Source organism: Enoplosus armatus, chromosome 18 (assembly GCF_043641665.1).
Source record: "Enoplosus armatus isolate fEnoArm2 chromosome 18, fEnoArm2.hap1, whole genome shotgun sequence".
Taxonomy (NCBI): Eukaryota; Metazoa; Chordata; class Actinopteri; order Centrarchiformes; family Enoplosidae; genus Enoplosus; species Enoplosus armatus.
In genome coordinates, this window is record NC_092197.1 from 13,607,198 (window position 1) to 13,627,657 (window position 20,460).

General features: G+C 41.1%; 1 protein-coding gene across 1 annotated transcript in view; it reads right to left on the reverse strand.

The window, feature by feature from the left end:
- Positions 1 to 1,902: 1,902 nt before the first annotated feature.
- Positions 1,903 to 20,460, reverse strand: part of LOC139301266 (matrix metalloproteinase-17-like) — a 53,458-nt gene continuing 34,900 nt past the window's right edge. The window contains exons 5-10 of the mRNA XM_070924610.1: positions 11,447 to 11,623; positions 10,835 to 10,937; positions 9,349 to 9,431; positions 8,219 to 8,371; positions 7,474 to 7,731; positions 1,903 to 2,228 (exon numbers count right to left, since the gene is read on the reverse strand). Of these exons, the coding sequence (XP_070780711.1) occupies positions 1,903 to 2,228; positions 7,474 to 7,731; positions 8,219 to 8,371; positions 9,349 to 9,431; positions 10,835 to 10,937; positions 11,447 to 11,623 (1,100 nt within the window). The remainder of the gene's footprint in view (positions 2,229 to 7,473; positions 7,732 to 8,218; positions 8,372 to 9,348; positions 9,432 to 10,834; positions 10,938 to 11,446; positions 11,624 to 20,460) is intronic.

A 20,460-nucleotide genomic window follows, 5' to 3' on the forward strand; every position in this document is an offset into this window, starting at 1 on the left:
GTGTGTGTGTGTGTGTGTGTGGCGTGATTGACACGGTATGGTTTGTATTCCTGATGAACAGCAGTGACCATTAAACAGAGAAAACACGCTTAAGACTATCAGAGAGATGGAGGGCAGCTCCCAGTTGGTGTCTGCAAGCCTTCATCTGTCTTCAAGGCTGGGCTCCTTTTCAATGACACTAATAAACACACACTCACACAGCAGCAATTCAGAGCACTCCAAATATTCTGTCAATAAAGTTTATTTAAATTTTTCTACAAAAATATTTTACATTAGAAAACACGGCTTAAAATATACACAGTCCACTCGGTTATGCAATAACTGCAGAACCGTTCAACTTAAATATATCAGTCTATAGGTAAATACAATATATCTATCTATATTACAGCAAGAATAAATCCACGGGCCAAGTTGTGACTCTTGTCTTCAGAAGGAGCTACGGGCGATTAAGGGAATTGTCCAACAGTCACAAAGAGGCTCTATAAACTCTATGACCTGATCGAAACAATGTAAAATAAACAGGAATATCATTTCATCTGAATTTGATACAAAAGATACGACTAAACCGAGAGCAGGGAATGCTTCCGAACCAGAGCAGAAAATGATGAACTCGTGGACATACGCACACGAGCAGCAGTTCCTGGCTTCAGGGTGCAGTTGAGGGATCTAGGCAAGGAAACTGGTGCTGATTGGGGTTCATCCACCTACTCATCCATCCATCCTTACGGCTCTGACAGTAAGAAGTTTGCAGACTCTCAGCAAGAGTCATGCTTATCACAAGCACTTCAGTCGAGCTAGTTCAGACCTTAGACTGAACATGGATGGATGTGTGTGTGTGTGTGTGTGTGTGTATGTGTGGATTCTTGGGTTTATTAAAAGGTCAGTTCCCCAATTTACAAAAACGATATATTGTTTTTTTTTTTTACCTCTTTCTGACCTTTTGACCTATGACCTCTGGTGCTGTCCTGCCATGCAGATAGTTTGGGGTTTATTTCCCCAGTTTCTGAGACAGACAATTGAGGTGAATGGGAAGTGTTAGTGGTGCACACAGCATTGAAAAATTACTTTTAAAACAAATTAAAACAAATAAAAACAACAATGTGTCTTATCAGAAACAGTGTCCCTGTTACCCATAATAATGTACAGACCCTGTTGTAAACTGTTTTCACTGGAACTACTTTTAACAGAGAAAATAATCCCTATGCGTTCTGCAGATTATCCAAAGTAACACTGACATTGTTTTTGCAAAGACACACTTCAGTGGAGTTTTTCAAATGTCATTTTCCAGTGTGTTGAACAGCACACTCTTCACCTCCATTGTATTGAAGTGGAGGCAGAAACTATTACATAGAACCTGAACCATGTACATGGCTATATACCACTAGAAAATATGTTTTTTGGTCATTTTGAACTAACTTTGAGCTCATTTTGGTGAACCGACCCTGTAATAAAGCATCTGCTGTAATTTCATAAAATAGGCAACAGTGTGTGTGTTGGCATGCTGTTCACCTTTGCACCTGCCTACATCCCAGAGTGCCTTTCTAACGTGTCTGCATGTGAGGCATTTCTGCTGTAAACCTGCTGCACGTGAAGACAAATAATCACCGTCGGTGCTCTTGGAATACATTTCTATTCAATAACCCTTTTTCCTTGCAGAGATGAGGCAGTTTGACCATTCAATAAAAAAACTTTGTAAAGCATTGTGAGTGGGTTGATGCCTATAAGGATGACTACTTTAGTTGGCAGTGCCCAACACATGACATGTAAAATAAATAACAGCAAAATTAGCGCATAAGGATACCAAATGATATAATGAGAACAACGTTTCCCAGTTGTTGCTTCCACTGAGAGTCCACTGGCCCTCCACCAGTCAGCTCAGGAACTTTGTCCCGTGCTTTGGCATCATAGCAGTTCAGAGCGGAGGGCCAGCGAGAGCGTCCAGAGAGGTGGCAGCAGCCACATGGGAGACGTGGAGGGGCGGGCGCCTAAAGGTGAGGCGGTGTCAGAGGTGCAGGAGCACACCTCGTACCCGTTCTCTGCGTGGTCCGGGTGATGGTGCGCGTTGCCTCTTGTCTCCGTGCTTTTGGGCTCCGTGTCCGGAGAGTCCGACTGCATCTCGGTGCACAGCAGCCAGTCTTTAGCGATGAGGCGGGGGTATCCTGCCTCCGCCTCCATGTCACTGCCTGGCACTCGCCAGTACTCCTTCCCCTTGAAGAAATAGGACGAGCCTTTGGAGAGAGAGAGAGAGAGAGAGAGAGAGAGAGAGAGAGAGAGAGACAGAAAGAGAGAGAGAGAGAGAGGGCACAGGGTTGTATTAGTGTGTGTGAATGACATGGAACTGAATACAATTCAAGACGATGTGCTTTATCATTCACACAAGGTACAAAGTTGTCTTAGCTCTCATCTGGAATACACAACAACCACACATAAAACATCAAGGGCCAGATCAGATCACAGACTAGTGTGGATGATTTCCAAAGCATATCACTTTTTAGATTTTAGATAATGGATGTTTTTTTTCCCTCCTAAAACCATCTGAATGTGCCATCTATTTCAGCAAGGTAGAGTTGTTAAATCAGACCCAGCCACTAAGCTACCATGAAATGATGATGGCAAAAAAGAAAAAAAAAATAGACATGATGTTCATTCTTACTCTGTAGAAAATAGTACAAATCTGGTATTGTTACCCGTTTATTCCTGTGTAACCTCCAGTGACACTCTCCTTACTGGAAAAACCCCACTCAAGACACACAAAAAGAATACAATTTCACAGACTCAAATCTCTGCACACTGCACTCACATAAAAAAGAGCCCTTGGTCTATTGACACAAGACCGGTCTTGTAAAACTAAAACAACAACCAGATAAGCAGTCGGTGTGTGCCTTGCTGTTCAGATGGCAGGCTCCACTCTCTCCATATAAAACTAATAGCTAAGCTGGCATCACTACTGCCAGTCACCATGTGTTGTCACAAGCTTTCTTTTGGTTGCTGTTACTCGCCGTGGGACGGCGATGATTCGGCTCGGAATGATGGATGATCTGAACCAAATCTGAGGCGGCAGACGCATCCTGTATGTGCTTGGATGTTTTGCGGAATAGCTGAGTTGTAGGCAATAACTTGAGATTGAGTACGCACATTGGAAGAGACAATTGAGCACCAGTGTGCCCAAACAATCCTTCAGAGAGATGGTGTGTTTAGTTTTTCTGCCTTACTGGTACATTAAAATTATACTGTTAATGTGCATTTACACATACATGCTATTTGAAGAATGAATAAGTAAATCTGACCAGGATTACTTATATAATAAAAGGCACTATATATAAATGTCACTTTGTAGGGTCTCTGCGGGTGTGCTGGCGAGCGCTGAACACAGCAACGCCTTGTGGGTATTCTTGACACTGTAATTGCACCGTGCCACTTGAATGTTACTGACACACCCCCTACTGCACCTGTCCTTTCACTTCAGGGTACTTAAGTTAATCACCAAAATACTAAATGGACACTGGCAGAATAAAAAAAAAGAAGAAAAAACTAAACGCTGCGTGCTTCTGATGAAAACACCACTTTGCTGAGACAAAGCCTCCGAAAAGCTCCGCGTGCCATTATGAAAAATAGGTTCAGAGCTCATCAGAAGTGATAATGTGATGAAAATGACATATAAAGATTGAGGGCAATATTTCCGTTTCGCTCTTCCTTTGTCCTGAAATGCGACTGGATGTTTCCTATAAGGCTATTCTCCTAACCAGCCACAATATGCTATTGATTCCTACTCATTTTCTTCAGACAAACAAGAAGAGAGAAGTAGACGTGTGACAGTATTGTGGCTCAACTGGTGACTGAAATGAATAAGAGGCAAGAGATAAATGAGTGAAGAAGCAAAGTGGAGAATGTCCTCTTGTTGTTAATGGCCTTGGAGGAACTGCAGAGTTAATATTCTTTGTCTTCAAAATCCCATGAAATGCACAAAATCTATAGAAAATAACCAAATCTCTTTCTGTCACATCGTACAGGCACGAGCCTCGCATTCATTCATCTGGAGGAAGTAAGACGCTGAGATGAGAAAAAAACACGAATGAAGGACAGAGAACGACTAAAGCATTCAGTTTACTTCTGAATGTTTTCCTGCAGTCAAGGCCCTGTACCCTGAGTGGAATATCTCTCAAAGAACATTTGTGAGCAATACGCTTGTGCATCACTTTATAAATGAAATAAATAATGCAGCAATTTTCGCTGCAATGTGTTGCCTGCATGGACCTTTGCTGCTTATCAAGGCCAAAGAAATGCAAACATATGGCCGACAAAAATAAGTTAGATGTTCTCTTTCTTTCATTTTTAAGCAAAACAACATCCCCATGGAAGGGGAATGTTTTCACTGGACACCCTAATTTCTTGTGATGATCTTAAACAACAATAAAATGCCTGAAATGTACATGGTAATGTAAAACGGGGGTGATGCCGGTCCAAGCAATTTTCTTGTGAGTGGGTGAAGGCTCACGGCACCTAAGTAAAGTCCATTTCCTGTACATAATCATGAGAATATATGCAAGCCGGGCTGCAACTTGTTGGAATAAGAATAAGGTGTGCACATTGTAGCTCTAAACGTCTGAGGACTGTTAGAAACACAATTCATTTCTCTCAGTCCTGCCTTAACCATGAAAACGAGTCCCGTAGCTCTCTGAAGGCCTTTGTAGTGAGGACTGACCATAATATCCCAAAAACGTCCTCATTCTCCAAGTCTAGAGCTGACCTTGATCCTCACTAAGACCGAAGCACAAGAGTACAGACACACTCACAAAGTCACTCTCCTTATCCATCTATCACTATTATTGGAAGATAAGGCCTATAGGGCTGAATGCCACTTTGTTTTCTTCAAATTTGTCTTTCTTTACCTCAGAAACTCAAAGCCTTAGAGCTGTCAAAAGTGCTGAGCAAGTGTCAAATCTCACCCACGACTGGCTAACAACCCCCGAATCATCTCTGGCCCCTTGTTCATGGTAGTGAAGGAGCATGTCACCCAGTGGCCCATTGATGTGTTTTTAACAGTTTTGGACAACTATAGCACAGACGAATAAGATATAGATTTTATATATATTGCATATAGATGATATAGATTTTATAAAGAAAAAAAAAAGGTAGAATCACTTCCTGACTTTATTGCATCAGAGGTTGTTACTTCGACTCTAATGTGACACTGAGGTTAAAGATAACATTCACGCCTGATAAATTTCATTTTCTTCTCTTTTTACCTTTTTCCTCGCCACGGCTAAAAGGCTAAACTATTGCTGGGTGCCGTACTGATGTCAGCAGCTATGATTATTATCATCATTACAGCTACGTTAATACCCTTTATGCCCCCTTTTTTCCCTCCACAGCAACCATTCTCCATGCTTTTACTGCTTTTCTCTGTCTCTCTATGATTTGTCGATCTGTCCTCTGAGTAAAAGCATCTATCTCCCTAACATGATGTCTTCTTCTTCCCTTGTCTTTACTGTCCCTCTTCGTCCCCAGGTGTACCCCATATCTCCTCTTGTCTGGATTCCCCTCGTCTTCCTCTTTTCCCCACATCCCTCCCCTCCCTCTTCCTGCTCTATTTTAATAACGAGGTGTCACGATATCGCCTCTCTCCTTCTTGCTGTCATATCACTCTTTTCTCTCTCCCCTGTCTGCTCTATCTCTTTCCTCTCTCTGTTCATCCTGAGCTGGTGAAACAAACAAGAGAACAGGCTTTGATGTGGCTCCAGTTCCCAGGCCCCCATGGTCTGTCTATGTGCGTTTGTGCGTGCAGGTTTCCAAGTTTACCCTTTCAGGCTCCGTGGTGATAATGGCCGGGGGTGAAGCTGAGTCGGGACTGTGTGTGATTGGCCTCTTCCCACACACTCACACACACACATGTGCGTACAAACATCAAAGAGCTGGGAGCAAGACCGGAGACAGAACACAGACCACTAAACACCTGACAGGGAAAGAGCTTCCTTATATTCACATGCTGTAGGGGGGATTAGGGACATCCGGGCTCCCACTGAGAGGGGCCTCAAATTTCAGGACTCTGGCTGTTTTTTGGGGGTATTTTTTTTTTTTTTTATCTAAAAATGCCCTAGCATCATTGAGAGCTTAATACAGCCTAACAGACAAAAAGGTGCACAAAGTTTCTCAAACAAATGGCTTTAGACCCTTTTACACCTCTCATTACCATGCACATGTGATCGGGTGACTGTAGCTATGATCCTCTGATGGAAGCAGGCGCTGCGACCTTGACACTCAGCTGCTGCAGTGGAGCTGCTCGCTGTGATTACACTGGGCCAGCTCCAAGGTTTGAATGTGTTGGACTGCATGAATGTGAAGCAGAAGGTTGGCAAAAAAAAAAGGACCATGTGTGCTACGTCAAAATAACCAGATAAAAAGGTTTAAAAAAATATTTTGACACATGGAAAAAAAAAAACAATCAAATGCAAATGTGCCTCTAATCTGCACACTGCAGCTATGCCAACACAATATTGTGCATGGATATAACCATGGAGACTGCCAAAATAAAAAAAATAAAAAATGTTATGACAGAATGAACTGTATAAATGATAACAAAAAATTGGAGTAGATTTTCTCTGATTTTTCTAACTGCTTTTAACATGAAGATTAATAACAACTGCATGTTACTTTTGATTTATATTTGCTGACTGTAAATAAAATATATGACTCCAAATATTTTCAGTGTTTTGCTGCTCCTGGGAAGTCAGCTCAGAATCATAACCTGATAAAACTTCATCCAAGACCTGAAGCTGCATGTTTGCTAACTTGCATAATTGTACCATCATTGTCTCATATTCCTCTTGTATTTCAATGCTCTTTGAGGATTTCCCCTGAGAAGGATATTGCACGGTCTTGCCTTAGGACACCAGCAAATGCCAGAGCTAGCAGTGGTCTGACGCTCTGGTGAAGAGTTACAACTTTTTTTTCAGAGAAATGTAATCATTTATCCCTGGAAGACAGTGGTGATTAATCATTTATACATTGAATGTAATCAATCAGAATGTCTTTATAATCAATTTTTAATAAAGACAGAAGAGGTCAAAATATGTCACTGGCTTCCCTCTAAAACACCTTTTCACTGTGGGTGATAGATTACTTTTGGGGGTATAGTTTAGGTCATTTATTTTGTGGAATATTGAATACGTAGCAATACAGCCTTATTATCTCAAATACATTTATTTGAAGTTCTTTAGAGAAGCTGCCGTCTTATTGAAAGAGAGAAAGACAAACACAGACATCTGCTTCTGTGGTATTCTATCATGTTATGATACAGTATCGTTGTTATTTATGTATCTGCATTTTATGTCTGTCTTTTGTCTTTTATTGTAAAGCACTTTTGGGACCACGTCTAAAGGCGAAAGTGTTCAAACTCTGACTTCTTTCACATCTCGGCGCACCTGGCTACCAGCTGCATAAAGTGATGGAGTGTTTTTATGGTACTTAACTCACCATCAGACCATCTCATGGTGTCGTCAAGGTTTGGTGGCAGCCCCTTCCAGAGCGTGCTGTCTTTAGGGTAGCCCAGGTCCATACGCCTCAGGTGGTCATCATAGCGCCAGTAGTGGTTGTCCTTGAAGAAATACGTTTTGTCGTTGTGTAGCCAAACAAAGGCCGCATCCACGCCCTCCAAGGGTAGGCCAAAGTCACTGATTGGACGAGGGTAACCTTCCTCCACGATATTGTCTTTAAATACCCAGTACTTCAGACCTGGAGAAGGTGGACACAGAAAATCTAGCTAACAATCTATAGTTTTACACATCATGCACCGCAGACAGTGTATGCACTTGATGATACATTTGAAAAGATGACGCCTGAAAGATATGTACAGGACACACTCTAGATATAAAAACATTACACATATTTGTGTTAAGCTGCCAGTTTAGAACGTTCTCTGCCAGAAAGGCTGTTTTACATTTTGCATCCACTGTGAAACATGCCTTTGTTTCTGTACCCATGCTTTCTAAAATTAAACTTATAACTCGTCTGCCCATTCACATAGAGAAAATAAAAGTCACAATTTCCTTCAAAGTCTCAGCCACATTGTTAGAAAGGTGTGAACTATCTCTTATTATCTGGGCTCTTTATAGTGTGGATGAACCACATTTTAAAAAGTCTGCCGGTCATTGGCAGTATTCAAAAAAAGTGTTCATGTACCAAACTTTATTGGAAAGTAGATTTTTTTTTGGTACTGTACCTTTGAAAAAGACTATTTTGTGGTCCCCAGGCCTCTCATACACAGCATCCACACTGTCCAGATTGGTTGGGAGGCCCCTCCAGAAGCGATGGATCTGAGCGGGACGAAGAGACACCAGGTGCTTCTCTCTTGTTAGTCGCCAGAAGTACTTTCCTATGAGGAGCAGGACAGTTTGGAGTTAATAGGATCAGCACTATTCAGGATGCTGATAACAAATAATAATGGCTTTTGTGGCCATTATTATTTTTTTGTGCATTCCCTAATGGGAAACAACAGTACGACAGCACAACGATAAATAAATGTAATGAAGATTAACATGTTGTCATTGCCATGTTTGTATAGAGAATATATAAACAGCAACTCATACTGTGAATGTTAAAAGTCCATTTTCAAGGTTGACTAGTTGGGTTGTTTGAACTCTTTGATTTTTATTTTTCATTTAAGGCCTAAATCCGTTTCAACTGTAGATCAATCTTCATCAAAGGGCAGTAGCTGTTTCCTTTTCTCTGCAGTTTGTCTATTGTCATCTCTATCTTTAGCAGAGTTCACCCATGTGGTGACATTTCAGGACTGGTCCAAGGCTGTGAGGGGTTCGCCATTCTTTCAAGAAGCACAATACGTCAGATATTTGTGGCAAGCCAATGCCATCCCATATGTTATAGGCTGACTAGAACCGCAAGAAAAAACTACATTGATCAATACAGACGTCTATTCAAAGGGCGCATTGTAACAATGATCTATACACTTTTAATGCCATCTTTTGTAAGTTATATAAAAGACTAAATATTCTAAAAAAGTATACTTTGCTAACACTTCTGCTGTTGAAGGTATGTGAATATGTTTCTTGTTTCGTTTGTCAGTGGGAGGCTGGGGGGGGTCATTCCTCCAGAGGGCGAGCATGAAAGCCTGATGTAATTTTTGGCCTGCAGTCTCTCAGCAGGGCCCAACAGGCTCAGTCGGGTGTGTACATCTTCCCCACTCTCTCATCCTCGCCCTCTTCCCTTTTCTCTATCTCCTTCTCTAATTTGCTCTTCCTCCTCTTCCCTCTGCTCATTTAGCTAATTTCTTTTCATTTTTCCCACGCAGCTCTGTAGCTTTGCCTCTGTCTGTCTCCCTTTGTGACTCCATACCTTTGAAAAAGAAGGCCTCCCCTCGTATCTGGGCCACTGCATCAAAGTGACTGGTGCATCTGTCTGGGGCATCTCGCGCCAGCCTGAGAGAGATGTGAGGAAAGTAGAAGGAGAGAAGATTGTAAAAAGAGGGGAAAAAAAGCTCTTATGTAAAACTGGACATTAACACTTTAAATCTTTGAACACCACAAACAATTTCTGTACTCTGAGGAGTCACCTATCATCTAAAAGGATTCATTACATATTTGTAGTTGAATTCATACTTTCTTCAAATGATATATATGTGTTGTATGCATCTACATTTTGTTCATGCTTTTCTTGTCATCCGCTGCGACAAGGCGCCTGTGCATGAATCAGTGAAACCAGGCTAAACAAAAGAGGAGATGCTATCAGGCTGACAGGGTGAGGTCCCTCGGTGCATTTATCCCCGGGGTTTTTAAGTGATTTAAAGCACCGACGTGGCCTGCCTGCCAATGATGAAGCCATTAGCACCATGGGGCTGAGAGTGGGAGCCCGCCAGCCCTTATATCACCAACAAAGGTCTCTATTCAGAGCTCTATTAACACCACACCACTGCCAAGTGGTCAGTACAGGTGACCTTGTCAGGCCTAATCCAGCTTTTTCACGCATCATGACCTCATGGAGTCAGAGGGAAATGATTAATGAAGGCAGTGGAAGTCCGAAACTGGGGGGCAAAAGATGGTTAATTATCCCAACACTGCCTGTTCAGCTTAGACATCCTTCTCAGTGCTGCCTTGTTTTGTTTGTCTTTTTACTGTTGTGTGTGTGCATGCACATGTGTGTGTTTTCTGAAACTAATTTGAATTGCAGACCTTCAGAATGAAAACATTTCTTTTGTTGGAACTCTTGGGGGCTACTTTAAGGTTAGTACTAGGCTGTTTGGGCGTGTGTGTGTGTGTGAGTCTATGTACGCTCAAAATACATAAATGGACAAAATTAAGTCTAATTATCCTTGATAATCTGAAAAACTACAGGCTGATAGCCGCCCAACTGGCTTTGGGGAATTACTTAATTAGACGGGCAGGCTCCCGAGCTCAGTCTCAGCCTCTCATCTAATTTGCTTTGTTGGCACCTCGTGACTTCTTATCAAGCTCCAAAAAAACTCTTTTTACAATAAATTAGTAAATTCCTGCAAGGATTCATTGCATTGTTTCTCAGTGGAAATGGGGAAAAAGTAAGAAAATAAAAAACAATCACAATTTAATGATGCTGATGTGAAGGGAACCATCAGAAAAATAGAAGTAGCAGTAGAATAGAATCACTCTATCATGAGATCCAATACAGTTACCCTGCAATGAATACCACCTATGTGAGGCCTCGTCAACCTTTGCCATCTGAAGCCACGAGACGTTTCAAAGAGCAGCACTTGTCCTGAATCGACTGTGGAGCAAGCATCGAACCGAACCGTACAGAATGAGTTTTTTGTTGCATGTGAAGAATTCCACGTATCTTTACATCTACTTACAGAACAGTGGATCTGTTCTCAGGAAGGTCCAGCAGGACAGGAGGTTCAGCTGTCTGCGGGGGGTTGCCTGGTCGGTTTGTGTGGGACACCGAGTCTCTGACACCTAAAAGGTCAAATGTCAACTCAAATGAATATACAACATCTGTGAAAATCTTCTTTTGATTGTTAGTTATTTGCTCTATTCCCGTTTCTTTGTTCACTCACACACTTCACTTCACTTTACTTCACTCTTTGTGTTTGTGTTCATTATGCTCTTTCCCCACACTGCCATTTCCTATACTAGTGAATGGTGCGATAAGGTCACATGCCATAACAAGGTCCAATTAACTCCATCCATGTTTTCATTAAATCAATGAACTTGCTCTACAGAACTCATCTATAGCTGCTTCCTGCATGAGGAGGCCTCTGTATCTTCACTCTGCTGAGCTGTCACCAGAAAACTGCTGTTTCCACCACTTCACCAGGAAACACATAATTGCAGCGGAGGCTCATGAGTCATGGACAGTGGAGTAGAGGAAGATTGTGTGAATGCAGATATTGGTAAAGTACATCTTCGCAATGTTTACACAGACACACACACACACACACACACACTCTGAGACTCCCTCGTACCGTAGAGCTGCCAGACGCGGACCTTGTCTTCATAGGGGAGGTCGTATTTCAGAGGGTCTCCTACAGGACCCTGGTAGTACGGTCTCATTATAGACTCCATGGCGGAGGTGTGGACCAGGCCGATGGCATGACCAAACTCATGGACTGCAACCGCAAACAGATCCATCCCATGAGAGTCTGAAGGAGACAGAGAGAAAATGATAGTAATAACAATAAAGAGTTTACATCAAGGTGGTAAAACATAAGAAAATGCAGAAATGACAAGACAGGGAAAGTAAAACAGTACTAACACAATCCAAAGGAGTGACACAGTGGCAACTTCTCAATTTGTGTTACAATAGTTTTAATCTTAACTTTATTTTAAAATACACAACACTTACTGGGTGAAAATGGGTGGTAAATGCTCCTTCTCCATTGAACGGTATAGACTATTTATACCCCTTTCATAGCGAAGCAACCATCTCAGAAATACCTGGAAAAATCTGATCCATACCTGAGTTTAATGTGGACATCGCTCAGCATTGTATGAGGGGGTGAATATGAGTTACTATTGTGGCTATAGTTACTATAGTTACAGTGGGGTTACTACAGTCCAACAACTGTGGTCCTACCACTAATTTAGAGACATAAGATGGGTGACTTGCAGCCCACTTAGATATATTTTCCGCAATTCTTGATTGCACAGAAAAGTGGTTGCATTTACTTTCAGGTGACTGAATAATGAAATGAGAAATCATCAGGTAGCTTGTCAGGTTGAATCTCCAGTGTAAAAACAACATTGCACAAACCACAAACCATCAAAATCGTATGGCTTGCAGCTATGTTTATGGAACTTGTACTAGCTGCAGCTTCAGACTTGGGTAATGTGCGAATGGGTTATGGGTAAACAGCTTTTTACATGATAAATAGCAAACATGTTGAATTCATTGTTCAATATACTGTAAGTTTGTGTATGAACAGGGCATGAAAGATTTTTATTTGACCCAGTGGTGACAGTCACCAATGTGACCTTTCCGCTATAAGTGCCCCGTGTTCAGGTATTTCATCCTTTTTCAACCCATCTGCTTATGGTGCAAATTAAGAGGCATGACAGACAGCTCAGGAGGATTTGAGTGCTGTTAGGCGTGTGGTGTAGTGAGATAACTATGGTAATACTGCCTGAGTCCCTAGGCTGGAAATCAAAACCTGAGTGCAGAAAGACACCTAAAAAGCCTGCAGGCTATTAAAGCACCTTTCACTTGATGTTCAGCTAAAAAAAGAAAAGAAAAAGCCCCCCAAACTCTTTGTCAGACTTTGTGAAGCAAGACAAAACCTGGGGCTTGGAGATTTAGATTTGCAAAAATATGGAGAGCTGGCGTGTCGAGCCAAGCTAGCTTAGAGTTCCTTGGTGGCTGGGCTCAAGTCTGCATTCAGTTAACCTAAGGTTGGCCTCGGCTTGGGACATGCACTCGTACTTACAGTACCCAACTGGGATATTCAGATGGCAAATGCCAACTCTAATCTACGGGAGCACATGGTGCAGAGAGGAAAGGTGGACAAAAGGAAAGATAGCGAGAGAGAACAGGGGCTCAGAACAGAGTATGCACCATGTCATCATATTTACAGTCCGTGTGGGGCTGACAGAATAAATGTAATGCCTGTGGACAAAGTCGGAGCAGAGAGAATTGGGTGGACGAACCAGATTCATTTAGGAAGGCAGAGGGAGATAGAGAGACAGAGAAGACTACACATAACTAAATACAGAATATTGAATATTGTTGTGCTGGATTCACCAGTGAACCATTAAGCAGCTTTTCATCAACCCAAATGCTTTCATTGCTAGATGATTACTAGACCTCGAAATTCTACCTGTCTGTAATTCCTCAAGTCACCAAAAACTAGGATAACAGGACAGAGAGGCTTTGCTCTCAGAAGACCTCTGTGGATGCCCTGAAGTTTACCTAAAGGGCCAGCATGTTTATGGAAGATATAGTCAACATTGTAACTTATATAAGGATACTGTTTGAGGACCTTATCTACAATTAACACCTTCATTCCAGAGCTCCTGGTCTCCTGGATTACATCAGCTATTCGCAAATCCCGCAAACAAGTGATTTCCTACATGTGGTGGCACCAATAAAACTTTAGAAATGTCTTAACTAGTAAAGACTTTAGTATTGTGTAAATCGGCAAGGAAACATCTGTAGCACCATCCAATCAAAAGCAATGTAAACAGGAAGTCACTGTAGCATCACTAGCTGTAGCATAACTTCTAAAAATTACAATTTTAGAGGGAGCAAACAACATCTTAAACTTAACTGCCCATCCTTTGTAAATGTAGGCATTACTATGATTTTTTTTATATATATGAGCTAATCTCTATGTAATAAGTAATTTGGTGGTGGTGCAACTAATTTTAATTTAGTGATGTGTAAATCTCAATAAACACTTCAGAGACTTGAACTTATGGAAAGCTGGTGTAACCATCTCTTTGTCTCTAAATACTGTGATCACTGCATTTCCAACAGAGTAACCAGAGATAATTGCCAACAACCTTCCCATTCTCCAGTATCTGCTACTCCAGGCTCAAGAAGCTTGCATCCAACGTCATTACCAACCTCTTCCACTCACATCGTCCAAACTCCGAGAAGCACCTCTGGACAATTGGGAGCCAAAACAGCCAAGAACAAGAACTCATCACCCAGTGTTCCTCTAGGTCTGCTCAAGGTTTCTTCCATTTTTGTTTACCAAATAATGTCTTGTTGGGAGTTTTCCTCACAAACAATGGAGGTCTAGAGATGGTGGTTGTGCTTGTTACTGTATATCTCCTGAACACAATATTCTGTCTGCTGTTATGTTTCATGTTCTTGCTGATGTTGTGATGAATTATTTTGTTCTGCGATCAAACTTCTTCTAACTGCATTGCAACATAGTTAAATTCATTTCTAGTCTGGTGCCTAGTGCAGTATTCTCTAAAGTTGTATTTCTGTCTATTATTGTTTTCATAACTATTGAATTTACCACCGGAACAACTCCAGCTGTGGTAAAGATATCTTGCCACTCAGTCCTCTAGTTCTTTGTTCAGATGGCAAAGACAAGGTTTGTTAGCCTAAAAGTATACAAGATTTTTTGAGGAATTGGTAAAAAGGAAACTAAATAATAATGTGCCTGGAACAACCTTATGTAACACATAATTAATCAATTTATGTTGTGGTTCGTCATTCGCTCTGTCAAAATTAAAATTCAGCACCCTTTCTTGTGATTATGTATCTTAACTGTCAAAAAGTATATTGATTTTGTAATTGTCATCATTATGTGTCACAGTATTCTTCTTTTTTCAGGTTCATGGATGCAAATATTTTAATAATTTCAAGTAGTTTTCTAGTCTTCTTTCCATATCAGTGCAATGGAAACCCAGGTAGACAAGTTACATCAGCTTATCTCCCAATATCAAGTAAGAGTAATGGCATAAATATTCAGTGTTTAAGCACATATTTCGTGGTTACTAGTACATTCCACAAGAGGATTATCCCTCCCTGATATCGCCTGCATGCTCAGTGAGCCTTAACAGAGCTGTGTGTTTACATGTTTATCCACTGGAGTTACATGAACACAGCCCAGTCTTATATAATGTAAACTCGCAAGTCTTTTCCACTGGCACAGTTGTTCAAATTTAACAAGACGGAGCAACCTAATGGCTGAGTTGCGTCATATTCCACCAAACTCAGTGGACGAAAACACAGACACAGACTGTGCTGCTATAAAAACAATTCTCACAAAGTAAAAGTTGACCCATTTAATCTACAGAATATGTAATGTATTAATCAGATTGCATGAATCAGTAATGATTATAGGTATTTTTGAAAAAGTCACACTGTTTCTTGGTGGACTCATTTTTGGAGGAAGTTACGCATTTTAAAACAATATATATGTACCCTTTGTAAAAGATGGCAGAAGTAAATTGATAGTTCATGTCATATTTACTTGATTTTAAATCAAATATAAGTAAGTTAGGGTACTTTAGAGGATAAGGTTTCTCATTGCAGTACTGTTTTACTCTGCCCTCCTCTCGTTCCCACCTGTTCTAACTTTGTGGTTTGTTTATTGTCTCTAGATTCGGGATCCTCTTGCTATTTTCTGTCTGTATTGTTTGCAGATTTTTTTTTCCTGTTTTCTATTCTGCATTGTACTTGAATAATTTGTTATTGTCTGCTATGTTACAGCCAGACATCAGAAATGTGGTGGTGTGAAACCCAGGGCAGGGACAAGATGTGGCTTGATATTAAAGGGTGGGTCTGAAGAGAAAACTTTTACTTACACTTTCAGTAATGCTCTATATAAGTAATAACAACCACATGATGTAGCTTAGAGAGTCTAAATTCTGCCATTCTCCCCTTATATCAAGGATTTCTCTTGTAGAGGCTGTAACTGCACTTTCCTACACAACGTCTCCTATTCTCCTCTGCTAACAAAAAAAAGAGACGGAGAAAGGCAAGGTTTTTCTTTTTCTAACCAGTCCATGGCCCCATAACCTTCATTGTTCCCAACAAATTTCACACAGATAACTTTTAGATGTTACCTGAGAAGAAACCAGAAAATCATCGGTCACTTCATTTTGTAAGTTTCGGTTGATAGACCTTTATGACGTTCAATTGATGACTGTAAAAATGCTTAAAAATCCGGACTGTAACAAGTTGACTGGGGCATCTGCTCGCCCTAAGATATGTGTGTATGTCATATTATCTGATAAGAAGTTTATAGGAATGATGATATAGTAGCATTAATCTGTTTATAAGCATGCTCACATAAACATACACACAACGATACACGTGCACCACGGTAGCACACACACACACACACAGAAAAAAATTGAATGTCATGAAAAATTCACCTGCTTAATGACGCTTTTGTTTTAGTCAGGGTAATCAGTTTGCAGAAGCAGATTGCTGGCAGAGTGATAATTAATAGAAGCAATCTGCTGCCTGTGAAAGCAAAAACAGCACTTCCAGACCTCCACTTATTTGATCTCACAGAGATTCGGCCTCTCACGACTCCTAATGGACGGCGGAACCATCAATAACACAGCAGGAGTGAGCTGGTCCGCTAAATGTGGTGCTTAATATTCCACTATTCAGCATCATCATACACATTAGGAGATGGCCTTAGCGGACCCAGATTCAGGGTTCCCGCTGAGAACAATGCACCGGGAGATGGGGGAAGGGAATTAGCAAAGGCAATTACTCAGCTACGGATTTGTCTGATAAGGCTCATTTTTCTAAAGACGATTACATAGCTCTGCAATCTGCTGAAGCACCAACATTCACTTTTTACCTTCTGGGCTGACCCAACACGTTTACATCTTCTCAAGGGATTATCATGCTTTTGAAAAAGTTGCCAAGAACAACAATTTACGAATCTGATTGCTCTGTGGGAGCGCAGCTAAGCCGGGCAGGACTCAGCATCTGCTGTCCTACAAGCAGAACGATATGTAGAAGCAGTGATACTGACATCAGCTAAACAATGCCTTAGAGACACGCTGATGATGCTGGAGGAGGTTGTTGTGAGACAGCAACAAGGTGTGACTTGAAAGAAATTAAGACTTGTTTAATTAACTTTTTTCCCTCTGCCCCAGTGCGTCAGTCTGGCAGCCTCAGAGTGATAGAGAGGGCAAACTCAACACTTTAAACAAAGCATCAAAATCCGGAGGTGAGCTGAGCTTCACTCCAACACCACAATAAGCGAGAGAGAGAGAATTCTACCAGGTTTGGGGCTATCTTTAGGGAGCTGATTAAAAGACATTTGGGGAGAGTTTTTGTCTTCAGAAGATTTGGAATGGGAGTCTGTGCTTTGTTTACAGATGAAAAAGTTTGATGCACTGGATGCGATGCGAATTTCGCCCTCGAGGGAATTCATCACAGGTATGATGGTTCACAGAATCGATTCACATTTTTACTTTCTCCCACATCGAAGGCCTCTTTATTGTACAAACACAACGAGTACCATTATCCTTCAGTCTCCCTGAAATTGTTTATTGCTGGTGAAATCAACATCTTCTTTAGAATTAGCACTTAAAAACATATCAAGGGCAATAACTTTGCTGTTTATACTGTTCCTAGGTTTAGCTATTTCACAGGTTTATTCTTGAGTACAAATGTCTTGAATAAAATCTTTACTGCAGCTTAGTGGTTGTCAGAACCTGTGAATAACAGTCTTTTGGAAAGCACTATGATGGAGGCAGACACAGAGAGAAATAAATTGCAGTCATATAGACAAGGTCACAACTCTGACCCTTCCCCTGCTTCTCTGCCCTGCTGCCATTAACCAAACCTACATCTATGCAGCTGTTGCTACCCCCCATTGCCCCATACACATATTCAAACACACACTCAGGCTACACTATGGCATCTTCTGCTTGTCCTGCCACTGCGGCGGCCTGGTGGGAGGTCTAATTGGAGCAGATTGAGCTGCTGTCCTGTAACATATGGCTCACAGCCCTGACAGCACAAAACAAAGGAGGGAGATCCACGCAGGTCCTGGCCCCATCACAGACTCACCAGCTGGGAGAGACAGCCTGTCTCTCTCTCTCTTACACACACACACACACACATACACACCCTCTAAGCTGAGGTTTAATCTAAAACATGCGGTCAAAATGCACCATAGGGCACTGGATCTTTCTATAGACCTTTCTTGTTAACAGTTAAACAAAATGAAACCATGTTAACCTGGCATTAGGTTATTATCTGGCACAAAATGCCAAACCACTTTCAGACTCAAGATCAGTGATATTTGCGACAGAAGCTTTTATATTCACAATTTGTTGTTTTCTGCTGTGAAGGCTACCATGTTCTTACTAATGAAGAAAACAAAGTTGTTCCACGAACATCTAGGTTGTCTGATCCCAATCCACTACTCCTTTCAGCTAACAGCTAGCTGAGAGACGTGATGTCAAAAAGAGAAGAGAATTCAATTATTTTTTTTCCTCAACACTTCAAACTCAGTTAGGGAGAACATAATGCTAAATCAAATTTACCCTTCAGATCTGTGATATCAGACAAGCGACTGAACTCTTGGTCTCACAAAATATTAGCTCTTTTTACAACAGAGTGGAAATTGTGGTTCTGCTTGTTGTCTGTGGCAATCAAATAACTGTCTGTATACTAAATGACAAGGTTAAGTGATGAAAAACATCAGAGCTCCTGATATTATAAGTGTTTTTTTTGATGAATTAACCTAAAATACTTATAACTAACTAATATTCAATGACAATCAAATACTACAATTGCAAGATAATAATTTCCATACATATTCCTATGGATGATAGGAATGATTGATGTGAAATGAAAATTGTGTTAAACAAACTGGTTGCTTGGATGCTTGTTTCCCAGAATGCACCCTGGGAAGGGCCCACAAATGGCAGCTTTTTCAGAATGCAGCAACATCAAATTATAGACTGGTGCTTAGTGTGCATGTAACTGTAACTGAGCTCTGTTTCTTTCACTGCATTGCACAAGATAATGTTCACATAACCCTGAAAATCACACAGTATATGGGCCTACTTTCGCTGCGTCGGTGTGGCAAAATCACTCATATTGTCAGTGCTGCTGATTCATAAAATGCAGCTTGCTTACAGATTTCTCTCTGTTTTTCTTCCAGCTTTGGAAGAGGCATTCATGTCAGGTTTTGTCATTAATCCATATTTCATCCAGGAATTACTGTATTTGGGATGTCTGAGGGTGAGCTGAGAAAGAGGTATAGTTAGAAATAGGTATAAGCTGCCAAGTTGTGCAGTTCTGTTTCTTCCTGGAAGGAAAAATGGCTTCACTTGGGATCAGAGGAGGAGTAATGGCATCCCCACATATAACAAGCCTTTGGCACCCCTTCATCTCTTGGCTTCGGGGAGTTTTAAGCATATGGTGGTATATACAGCACGGCAGTAACAATTACTCTTTCTCTGATTAGGTACTATTTTCAATTCCATAATGCTGACATCAGTTACTCACAAACAAGTTAATTTCTTTATGTTTTAACATGTCACTGCCATGGAGTTGACATACAATACTTGTCAGTGAAAGTCCAGGTTGTCTTACCCAAAATGTAGTGGCTAAACTGACAGGTGATAATAAAAACTTTTGTGGGTCTTTACTGCGAGATAAAACCAAGAATCTAAAGTTTAACATGTCACAGTAATTACCTTTTGGCTTGTTTGATTAGCTTATCAGCCCACATGTGTCGCTTCAAAATTGCACAAACTGTATGTCATTATCCATTTTAGCTTGGGGCTAAATTAACTCAGTCTAGCAAACCTTTGCTCTCCCCACCTGACTCAGCCTGACAGAATTTTGCTCCACAATGCTGTATGTTATTTCTTTTTTGAAAATTGGAATTGATGGACCACTAGAGCTGAGCAAATCTCCCTTATGCAACAACAACATCACTGGTAAGTGGGCTTTGAGTTGAGATTGTTATGTCATACTAATATTTCCAAGGTCAAATATGAACTCTCATGTTTACCTTAGTTTGGAAACTTGTGAGAGATTTTTTTAGCCAAACATTTCTCATATCATCTCTGTCTTTCTTCTTGTCACCATTGCCTCTCTCCTCTGCTGTCCACCCATCTTTCAAAAAGAAGGGATGAATGGAGGTACTGAGCAGAGGAGAGAGGAAGGTCATCTTAAGTTCAGTCATCCAGATGAAAGGAAGACTAAAGAAAGCAAGTGAGAGAAAAGGAGAGTTAATGATTTATGCTGTCATTCGTGTGACCGCACTGAGACAGCCTCTGCCTGACGATGCATTCAGTGCGACTAGATCACTCAATCCGCTCATTTCATCCGGATGAGTGAACTTATAATGCTCCCCTGCCCTTTCCTGCTTGCCACCTCCCTTTCTCCCTTTTTTAAAAAAAGCAAAGGACAGTGGGGAGGAAGAAGATGATGCTGAGTGACAAGACCGCCGAGGTTCTTATCAGAACATGATGATTTGGCCACATTTCGAAAAATTGTCCTGTCGTCATGCAGCAACGGCTCTGGAATTCA